This window comes from Limulus polyphemus, unplaced genomic scaffold (assembly GCF_000517525.1).
Source record: "Limulus polyphemus unplaced genomic scaffold, Limulus_polyphemus-2.1.2 Scaffold506, whole genome shotgun sequence".
Taxonomy (NCBI): domain Eukaryota; kingdom Metazoa; phylum Arthropoda; class Merostomata; order Xiphosura; family Limulidae; genus Limulus; species Limulus polyphemus.
Window position 1 is genome coordinate 426,595 of NW_013666116.1, and position 11,475 is coordinate 438,069.

Below are 11,475 nucleotides of genomic sequence, written 5' to 3' on the forward strand. Positions count from 1 at the left end.
TTTACCTTGGAATAAAATTGGCCTAACATCAGCAGACTTCTACAACAACATAATTTTATATTTCTTTTTTTCTTACATTTTTCCTCCATTTCTCTGCCTTTCATTGGTTTATTTCTAAACTAAACTAAGCTTGGTTTGTAACATAAATTTACTGGTTGGTCAATTATTCCAAAATTCAATTAGCATCTTCAGGGTATGAGTAATCAAACTTCACTGAATAATTGTAATGAAATTTGCAAAAAAATTAAAAAATCAATGTAATCTGAGAAATATTATTTGTTTTTTGATGAGAAGTTAATAATTTAAAAAAACATCAAAGTGATTTAACCAAAAAAAAGCAAACCATATGTATTTTGAATACTGATATATGAATATTTATATGAATCTTATTTATTCACAATGCTAAAGTTAATTACTGAACAATATACCTATGTTTGTTTCTATTCCAAGAACAGAACCAATGCAACCGACACTTCCAAGCTTCCTCTCCTTCACTTTCTTCACTTTCAGAATCTTCAAATGCTGGTTTAAGAGCAAAGTTAACAATGAAGAGAGTATAAACACCAACATGAAATCAAAATGAGAATTTTTTAACAAACATATTCAAATTATACAACAAGTACAAACAGCAAGCAAAATAAACCACAAATTAATATCACAACTAAATAAATCCAGTAATCAGAGATATGAACAGTAATCAAATGGAACAGTCAATTAATCAGAATTGGTGTTTCTGATTATTACTATTTTAGGTTATTTGAATTATCCAAGTAATGAAAATATTTCCCTGCCTTTGCTATGGTAAAGCTATTCTGGCTGACAGCACCTGTTTCCTAATTTTTTTTTTTTTTTTTTTTTTTTGCTTGTACGTTCCATGGTTTGAGGAACACTGCAATAATCATATGGTGAATCAATTTATTATCTCTATCATTAATATATGTTGAGGTGAATATTATATACAAAGATGTCAACTTTAACAGTTTCACAAGCTTCTAGCCTTTCAGGTCAAACTGGGCCTCCAAAATATATAGCTGGAAAGCCTAAGTGGGGATTTGTTTGCTAAACAGAATGGTGATAACCTTGTCATGGTGAGATTTAACCATATACTGCTAAAAGGAAACATAAAAACATATTAATGTTTAATATTGAGCAGCACAGAATAATTGGAACCACCATGAAAACCATGCCTTAATAGTTTGATATTCTTGTGTTTAAGGATTTTCTTGATAACTACCAGATAAGAAACACAAAATAAATATATATAAATATTAGTGTGGGAAGGTAAGGGAGACGCAAAATAAAAGTTCATCAAAGTAATTAGTAATCCAGGTACTTTTAAGTTCAGTTTTGCACACACAAGTTAAAATATAGTCTTGAACTTCTCTTTTGACTTACTCAATTGCAGTTGACTCACGAGTGTGCTTACAGTCTTGAGTATTACTCAGATGATAGTATATGGTATTTCTGTATAAGCAACATCACTTGCACTCTTATACTAGTGCCATTTGACATCAAATTGAAAGATTACTTAAACAGAGAGTTTTTAAATATCTTTTTCACGTTTCACTTAATTATATATGTTTTCTGCATCTACCAGAATGAATATTACATTAATTTATTTATTTGCCTCCCAGCAATAATTTTTAAGTTGTGGATAAGTAAATGAAAAGTTTTCATTCCCATGGCAAGTCATATTATGTATATCATCACTACTTGCAAGTTTCACTAATCATTAGTAAGTGGCTAATGGAATATAGTTGTGATTAAATTTTTCAATATCCTTTATATTTATAGGACTATACATAATTTGTGAATAATATTTATCTAAGATGTTTTGTTAATATAAATTATTGTCAAATTGTTAGCATCTACTTACAGTAAAATTATCATTTGCAAAGTGAACATTTTCCATACCTCAAAATGTATTTCCGATAGATAGTCACCTCTGCATATTAACTAGCTTGATCCCTCACCCATCTGTCTATAAGACTTGCAAGCCACTAGCCTTGAGCAACTTTCCACCTAAAAATTATGTTTAATGTGAACTGCATTAGTGCGTGATGACATTGTCATGTGACAATAGCCCTCCACTAATGGGATGGCAACACAACCTCCTTGCGCAGCAACTATCTGCAAGCAATTGCATTCAAAATAACTTCATTCTCAGATGATGCAAGAAGAAAGTGCACTGGAAGTGGAGAGGATAGGTGGGAAGGTGTGATGAGTTGAATATCTATCAGCAATATATTTTCAGTAAGGAAAATGTCAACTGCTGATATGGTACCTCACCTCCTCACACAGAACAGCTAGAATCCCACATTGAAATAATGAAGGGAACAGTGCAAACACTAAACCTAGATGAGCTTGCTTCAGAAAGCACCTAAAGGGCAAGCCCATGGATTGTGATATGCAATTGAAGGAGCATACCTGTGGAAGACTGCATGTCATTTTGCCTCCAAGAAAACAGGGGGGGGGAGTCAAAGAGCCCCTAGTGTCACAGAGACGGATGAATTTTTGGTATTGATAGTAACAAAGGCATTGATGAGAGGCATGCCCAATAGAGAGCAAACCCAACGAAAAAATGCGAGTGGATAGGTTATTCTTTAGTTAGAGCACTGTCCAGCTGAGAGAGGAAATCTTCCACCAAATTCAGAAACCCTGGCATATGACTAGCCATGACATGAACACAGTGGGAAGTAGCCCAACAGATGGCAAGAAGTTCAAGGATGTTCATGTGGTTGTTCAGAGAGGCCCCTCCCAGCCCAACAGAGAAGAATCTATGAAGAGATGAAAATATGGTTGAGTAGAAGCAAGGGGATGCTCACCATGGTTGAACTGCCAAGAAATATCCTCAAGAAGAGGAGAAGGAAGGTGCACAATTGAGGAAAATGGATCACGATCACAAGAAAGGTTTCACTGGTCCCACAATTTCCATTGGAAGAACCATGAGTGTGTGACCTAAATGCATGAGTTGTGCAAGGGAAGCCAAAGTTCCCAATAGAAAAATAACCTTATGTGCAGGGTGTAAAATAAAAGCAAAAACTTTGGTGACAAGACATTCCATTGTTAATAAGTAAAGTGGTGAAAGCTAAATTTGACTGAGATGGGAGATGAAGAACATGCCCAGATATATCAACTACAGGGTGGTCATGAGAAAAGACATCGAAGGCTTGACAAGCTATCCCAGCCAAGAAGCCTCTTGCAGAAAAATGCAAGTATAAGAAAAGGAATATTCTTGAGGAGAGGAGAAGCCAGTCATCCATGCAGTAATGGAACCTCAGGCTCAATCCGTGAACAAGGTGGGCAAATGTTACCATAACTCAATTAAACAGATAAGGAAAAGGCATAATGCCAAAAGGAAGAACACACTACTGAAAGATCTAATCCAAATGGATGAAGCAAATAAAACATCTGAAAGACAGGGCAATCAGAATATGTAAAAAAGTTTCCAAGACATTCACCTTGGTCATCCACAGTCTGAGTGAAAAATCACCAAAGAGAAAAGAAACTCTCCATATGGAACCAAGAGATGATAAGAAACTGGTTGAAACATGACAAGTCAATAACTGTATGTCAGTTTCCAGTCTTCTTGGGGATCACAAGTAGATGAAAGGAAATAGAAAAGGGGAGAAGGTGAAGAGAAATGAAGAAATAGGCTGTGAGCAGGAACCTATCAGACAAAAATGGAAACCAAAGGCTGGCAAAGAGAGAGAGAGACAGAACCTACAGGACCAGATCTGACAGAATAGTCACTGACAAGACAAACAACGACCATGATATTGGGAAAAGGGAAAATGAGAAGTATAAGAAGGCCAGGAAGCTGTGATGGGAAGGGAAGACGTGGATTCAGAAGGCCTAGAAACAGTAACAGAATGGCAAGATTGAGAAAAAAGAGAAACAACAGTAAACAATGAGGATTGATGCCAGATTGTCTCAATCTGAGTCTCTAGTGAGTCAGGAACATCCCTGAAGACATCTGGACAATGAAATGGAGCTTGACAAAGAACATAGAGAAAAGTGGAAGGTAGGCATACATTAGTTAGGTGAGCATCCCATCCTAACAAGCTCCAACAACAAAAGAACCAAGTAATGAGGGATAGAGAAGAAGTAATAGTACAAGCCAAAGTAGTGAAAAAAAAAAGAACAAACCTTACCAGAAAACCCTCCCCCAGATTGTTGAAGTATCTCAGACATAAAGTGAAATGATGAGAGGTAAAGCAGAAAGATGGTTACAAAGAAATAAAGGTGCAAAAATTGGCCACTAGAAAAGGAAGTAGAAATTAAGTGGTCCACCTCTCACAAGCAGTAAAAGAGATTGCAAAGATTGGGAATCAAGGAATAAAAATGAAGAACAGCTGTAGGCAAGGAAAAAAGTCAAGTAGATTAGGAGAATGAGATATGGTAATACAGGTGTACTGTTGTTTGAGAAACAAGTATGCAATGATCCAAAATGTGTGTTGAGAGAGGAAAAACAAAGTAGTCTTGAGTATTGATTTCATGCAGCAAAATACAAAGGGGGAAAAAGAATGAAAACAGCATACCTGCAAAATCAAGTCAAATATGAGATTAGAAAGGTGATGATTTTCCTCCACAGAAAAAGCTGTGCTGAGAGCAAACCCTTGTAGGGGAGAGGGCCAGTCAAATCATCCTGACCATATTCAAACTGGGGAGTACAAATATTGGCCAAATGTACAGGAGGAGGAGGTCCAGTGTGCATGAAGGTATCCACAATACATTGAACAATGGCTATCAAGGCCTCCACAGACAACAAGCCCTCAGTAACCACAACAGACACGGGTCCAATATTAGAAACATCATCACTATCATGGGATGAAGTGGAAGTTACCCTCACTCGAACTTTCATAATGGGTAAGCAGGAAAAGTTTTTCTTTTTTTTATTTGTAATAAAGGAAACCAGTGAAACTTAGATGAAATAAAAGTTTTGTAAACTATCACAACTCGCACGTCACTGATTAATAGTTTTAAAAAAACATCCACTCTAAAGAATGCTGAGGAAAAGAATGAAGCTATTTCAGGTGCTTAGGGGCACTGCTATGTATCGATGGAGGACTATTGTTAAACGAGGATGTCATCATGTCCTGGCACGGTTCACAGTAAAAGTAATTTTTTAGATGAGAGTTCTCAAGGTTAGTGGTATGCAACTCTCATAAGTAGAGTAGCGAGGGATCAAGCTTTTCTGTGAGAAGAGGTGAGGCATTGTCTCAAAATATACAGTTTCTGTGTAATATTAGTTCTTAGGTTTACAACTGCACTCTAGCTTTAATGAAATCAAGATGTCCAACACTTGAATATCTTGTTTTATTAGTTAACATGGACTGCTTCTGGCTTCTGCCCAGTTTTGGAGACCTGAAAAATAATTCAGTACAGAGTTTGAAACATCATCTTTAAACTACACAGAAGGCAAGAGCAGTCCATATGAAATATGCCAACATACTATCTAAAACTTTCTTTAAAAAGACCTGAAAGTCTTGAATATTTTACAATAAATAATTTTCCAAATACTCTTCTTTACTATGCATTTGTATTGTGTGAGAAAGATTCATTTTTTTTAATCCAAAAATAAATCTCAATTCTGCTGTTATACTTCCTTACTACATATGTGGCAGATATACAAGTGAAGGATTTAAGTAGTTTTAAAATAAAACAATTGTTTAAACAATATTAGAATATTTTAAAATGATTATTATAAAGTATAAGTCTCTTCTACTTCACACTTTAAACAAAGTTTATGATGCATCTAAAATTTGTTAAGTTCATTAGCCATAAGATATTTACTATGACTAACTGAATTAACATGACTATATATGAAACAGTATATATATTATGCACTGTATTATCCTGTATAGTTATTGCCATCATGTCAAAAACTTACAGAATCATACATTAATAGGGTCATTTGGATAATTGGAACCACATAATTCTTTGAGACCTAATTATGGTAAAACTATTATGAATTACATGCTCTACATTTTAATAACACATAAATAAATAGAATAATTTTGTATTCTAACATTCCTTTATGTTGGTACTTATGCTGATGAAGAGAGGTCTAACTTTCAAAAGTTTACATTTCCTTTACCTGAAAATGTATTTCCAATAGATACTTCCTCACATAAAATAGCTATCTTCCTTGCATGTCTATTATTGAGATTTGCATACCACTAGTCTTGAGACAACTCCCACCTAATTTCACATTTTAACATGAACTGTGCTGATTCATGATAGCATCATCGTGTGAAAAAGCCTCCACCAAAAAAAGGGTGACACAACCTCTATGCATATTAACTTTTACAATGCACATGCACTTATTGGAAATACATTTCCAAGACGATAAGTCACCTCTTCACACAAGCAGTCAAATATCTAATATGAGTAGTGTGGTTGGGGTATGTTCAGACCATATCTTGTGTGCTCATCTTAACTCTACTGAAAAGACTGTGGCTGCAGGAGGAGAGCACATAAATTACGTATCATGTTGCCTGTATGCTGTGTGCTCATTGACTCTAATGAACAGGCTCTAGCTGCAGGAGGAGGGCACAAAAATATGTTATGTTGTATAAAGAGTGACCTGCATTACACTGACAGTGTCACCATTGCCTCACTTCTCATCATATTGTGCTATCCCAACTGGTGAGGAATCTCCATGGTCCACCACCCCAGTGGCTAGGAACTTGTAAGTGGTAAGGATTTCCTGAGTTTCACTTGAAGAAAAAAGGGGGGGGGGGAGAATTTGCATTGGGAAGACTCAAAGAAGTGCTTGGATCCCAATCAGACCTATAGTCAGAAAGATATTTTACTGGAGACAGTGCAATGGGTCACTGCAAAACCCTATTTTTAAAAGCTAGCAAGCACAAGCCAATGAAGTGAACAGAACACACCCCTGGTGCTAGTTTTCCATGATAGTCCATGGAAAAGGTACAGTTAAGGAGAGACAAATGCGTAGAGTGTCATCCATCCACACATCTGTCTGGATGATTTCGTCCTAGGACAAGCAAAGATGAGATACAAGAGAATGAGAAAGGTAAAAAATCAGATGCAAAGAAATGTGAAATAGCCTGTGAGAAATGATATGAAAAGATTAACATATCAACTGGAGGAGTTGATGACCCATCAAGTAAGAGTAAAATAGAGGTCCCAGGGACGATTCAAATACATGAGATAAGCGTAGGAGAAAAAAATATCGTTAACCTCCCAAGCGGTCCAAGAAGAGGAGCATATAAATGAGGTAGAAGGGAGTGCAAGAAGCATCCATAGCATAGACATCCGATTGATGGTAATCATGGGCAAGAAGGAGAAAGAAATAAGTCATGAGAGAAAGATAGTACAAAAAGCAAGAAGCCAATGGATCAAACAGAGTGCACAAGAGGGCATGCAAAACCCAACTAAGGTGTCAGTGAGGCATGGGTGTCAGGTGAGGAGGTCAGAAAAGAATGAAGAAGTGGAACAGAATAGAGAGAACAGGATAAAAATCACACTTTGGTACTGGGAAAGGAGAAAGACCATGGATAAGGCCATCTGATAACCAGTAAAAGAGGAGGCCAATAAATCATGGGCAAACAGCCAGGTAAAAAAGACAGAAAGGTAGCTCACAGTATGAGAGTCAGGAGTAAAGGGGTGGTGGATATCCCAATAATGAAAGATCTGCCACTTTCATTGATAGACAAATACAGTGGATGGGCAACAGGAATGTGAAAAGAAAAATTCCACATAATCAAAGGGCCTGGCCTGATGTGCAATAGATAGGATAATTCTCACACATGAAGATGGAGAAAAGATATCCTTCAAAGATAAAAGGTCATGTGAGGGTGAAGCAAGAGAGAGGGGATATTGGGTAAAGGAAGGGAGGGGTCAGGAGGCAAAGCAAAGAAACACAAAAAACCAAAGCTGAGCTGACCAAAGAGATGCCAACAACAGGACTGTCTTATATCAAGATGAGAACCCAAGGGAAGCGGCATAGAGGGAAACAGGCATATAGAAAGAGATGAGCTGGCTGACAGCATCAACAGCCAGAGCCAAAAAATGAGGAACATCGGACCAGCAAGAGGAAACCCAGAGTTGAAAGGGGTGGCAAAGGCATTTATGGGGTGTGTGCCTAACAAAGAACAAACCCAGCAAAAACCTGGGGGTGTAAAGAAAACTACACTGATAAAATGGGACTGGCCAAGAGAGGCTTTCTGCCACCAAGTTCTTAGCTATCAGCAAGTAAAAGGCAACAAGATAAATCTTTTGTGAATGGGCCCAAAATAGTATGTCCAATGCCTAGATGCAAAGGATCCTGAAATGGATGACTTTTGGATGTTTGGTGTAAGAAATTACCATGAAACTGATGGAGTGGATCATAACCATGGATCATGCCCAATGAACAGTAAAAAGTTCAAGCACAATGTAATGGAATGAGCACTCGTCTTGTGTCAAAGTGACAGAAGTCATGCCCTTGTCCAGATATGTCCCTCAATCAGAAAGGAAAGCATTAGTGAAGAGATAGATCTGTTATGGGAGTTGGTAAAGGAATATTTGAAGTAGTATGGCATGGTCCAGTTACCATGAAACTCCTTGAGGAGAAGGGAGGCTCACAAGTGAAAACAATGATACCCAAGAAAGAAACCCTTAGGCCCACATGGTCTACTGGAGGAGGCATATGTATGCATGCCCCAAAAGAATGTGGGGTTCCAGGGAAGCCAGAGTCACCAAAAGTGAAAGAACCTCTTATGCAGGAAGAGAACGAAAAGTGCAAATCCTGGTAACCAGATACAACTTAAATTGCAGGCAAAGAGAAGAAGGCTGAACACGGATGAGACAAGAGATGAAAACACCCAGAAGTATCAAATATTAAGTGGGTGTGAGAAAGGATTTAGATGTCTTGAAATGTTATCCCAACCAAGTTGTATCCTGTAAAAGAAGTGAGGTGGGAGAAGAGAAAACCATCCAAGAATGGGCTGTCTAGTGAAGGCCCCTCCCCCAAAATACCAATGAATACAAAAGAGGCTGAAATGAGGTCACAGGGATGAGCGAGGAAAGGGAAGGCATACAATTAATGATTGGAATATAGAAAACATTTGGAGGACAGGTCAAGAGTGATGTGTAGGAAGATGTCCAATATATTGACCATGGCCAACCATAGACCAGGTGAAAAAGACAATAGATGGGGTTGGAAAGTGGAAAAAAGAATTGAGAAAAGAAGAGAAGAGAGGCAAGGAGAGAGACCATGGTGGAAAAATGCAAGAGATTGTTGGTCAAAAATGAGACCAACAGCAGGAAAAAGAGGAAGAAATGGGTACCCACATGGTTGGACATGACATAATAATCACTGACAAGAAAAGTAATGAACAAGATTTCTGGTAGAGGTAGGATGAGAAAAAGAAGGAAAGCCTGGAACATGGAATGGAAAGTTTAGGGGTACACTGATCCAGATGATGAACAGGAATAAAAGTTGAGAAAGAAGTAAAACTGAGAAGATAACGAAGACTGAAGTCATATAAAGTCAGTCCAGGACACCAGAGAAAGAAAGGAACACCACTGAAGACATGAAGACCATGTACACAAGGAGGAGGAAGGAGTAGAGAAAAGAGGAACATAACCTGATCCAACAAAGCCCACCATCATGGGAATAAAGTAAGGAAGGATAGAGCAGAAGAAGTAGAATAGGCTAAATTGTCAAAGAGAAGGGAATGAACTTCTACAGAAAACCCATCTGGAGTACAAAGAAGTGCCTCATACAAAAAGTGGAGATAGCAGAGGGAATACAAGAGGATAGTTAGAAAAAAGGCAAAACTATGAAAATGGGGAAGCAGAAAACAAAACAGAAGGCAAGGGCCTCAATCTACAAGCAGGCCAAATAAATACAAAGGAGAGAGGAGCTATTAGAGAAAAGAAACAGCATAATCCTTCACAACAAGCATGGAAGAAAGAGATGGTGATACCAAGAATTGAGATTATTAAGTGAAAAATGAGAAACTATAAAGGACAGAGGACAAATACAAAAAAAGGAACATACATGTAAATGAAATTTAGAGATTGGAAGGTTTAGGAAATTTCTTGAATGGTAAGGTACCAACAAAAGCAAACCAGATTAAATTCATAGTCCAATAGATCATTCCTGACAGAGGAGAAAGAACTTTGATCAATGGGAGGGGAGTAGGAGGCTCAGTAAGCATGTGGTAATCAACAACATACTGAACAATGGCTGCAACATCCTTGACAGTTAACGAGCCACCAGAAGCCATAGTAAAAATATGGCCTGTGAGTGTGCAATATCATCACTCACACAGGATTAAGTATAATTCACCATCCTTTGAGAATTCATTATAAAAATTAAACCTTTCGAAATAAAAGCCAATGAAAATTAAAGTTTCATTAACAAATGTAAATCTCATCAAATTTAACTCAGACAAGAAATTTTAAACATGCCTGTTCAATACAATACCAAGGAGAAGAATGAAGAGTGCAAGTGCATAGGATGGAGTTACTGGGCATGGAGGTTGTGTCGCCCTCCTACTGGTGAAGAGCTTTTGTCACATGATGAAATCATCATGAAGCAGCACAGTTCCTGTTAAAACATATTAACTTAGGTTGGAGTTGCCTCAAGACTAGTGGCATGCAAATCTCATAGGCAGATGCACAAGGAAGACAGCTATTCTGTATGTGGAGACGAGTTACTGTCTCAGAAGTGGTCAAATTATAGTGTTTCATATTTTAATTCCACGTTTTATTAAAAAAAAACAAAAAAAACCCACTTATAATGTAACTCATAATTTTCACCTCTCATTTGTGACTTTTTCAGCCCGGGCTTGGTAACTGGGACTGACCTCGTAGCCATTTTGTGCTTATTATAGTTTTCGTACTATAACTTTGAAATTAGTAAGCGAATGCTAACAAAATTTGACAGATTATCAGTAAACATTACAATGCTTTCATACGCAAAATATCTAATTTTTTTATTACGTCTTAAGGATTGTAAAGCAATGTTTTTCTCAGATATTTTTTCTTTTCACATGTGACCTATCTATCATGCAAAGTAATGTTAATTATAAGATTAAAAATACTTTTATGCATCAGAAAATTTTGAAATTTCCCATGCAAAATCTTTGTAATGTCTGGATAGTTATCAAATATTTCTTAAGTAAAAGCTTTATATTTTATCTGTTATTTTCAGTAAGTAATCTCTGTACGGGTTCAGTAGATTTGAACAATCTCGCAACCACAATACAAAATTAGGAAATAAACATAAATTATGCCTCTTGCATTCTTGAATGAACACAAATTTTAACACGAAAACATAAATGTTTAGACGAAATTTATATATGTATATATTGATTATTTTCATTATACTGACCTTTCACCCATGCCTGGCTAACAATACAGTAGTTACAACAATGCAGCTCACGTGCACTCATGTTACCATATCAAATAACATAAAGGTGACCTTTGGTCTGTACAAAGTTACTTGTCTTGGCC

The 11,475-nt window shown here is 37.0% G+C and overlaps 1 protein-coding gene across 1 annotated transcript in view; it reads right to left on the reverse strand.

Annotated features, from left to right (window-relative positions):
- LOC106458731 (INO80 complex subunit D-like) overlaps positions 1-11,475 on the reverse strand; it is a 63,508-nt gene that overhangs the window by 36,688 nt on the left and 15,345 nt on the right. Inside the window, exons 4-6 of the mRNA XM_022385011.1 lie at positions 10,073-10,258; positions 4,618-4,857; positions 429-522 (exon numbers count right to left, since the gene is read on the reverse strand). Of these exons, the coding sequence (XP_022240719.1) occupies positions 429-522; positions 4,618-4,857; positions 10,073-10,258 (520 nt within the window). The remainder of the gene's footprint in view (positions 1-428; positions 523-4,617; positions 4,858-10,072; positions 10,259-11,475) is intronic.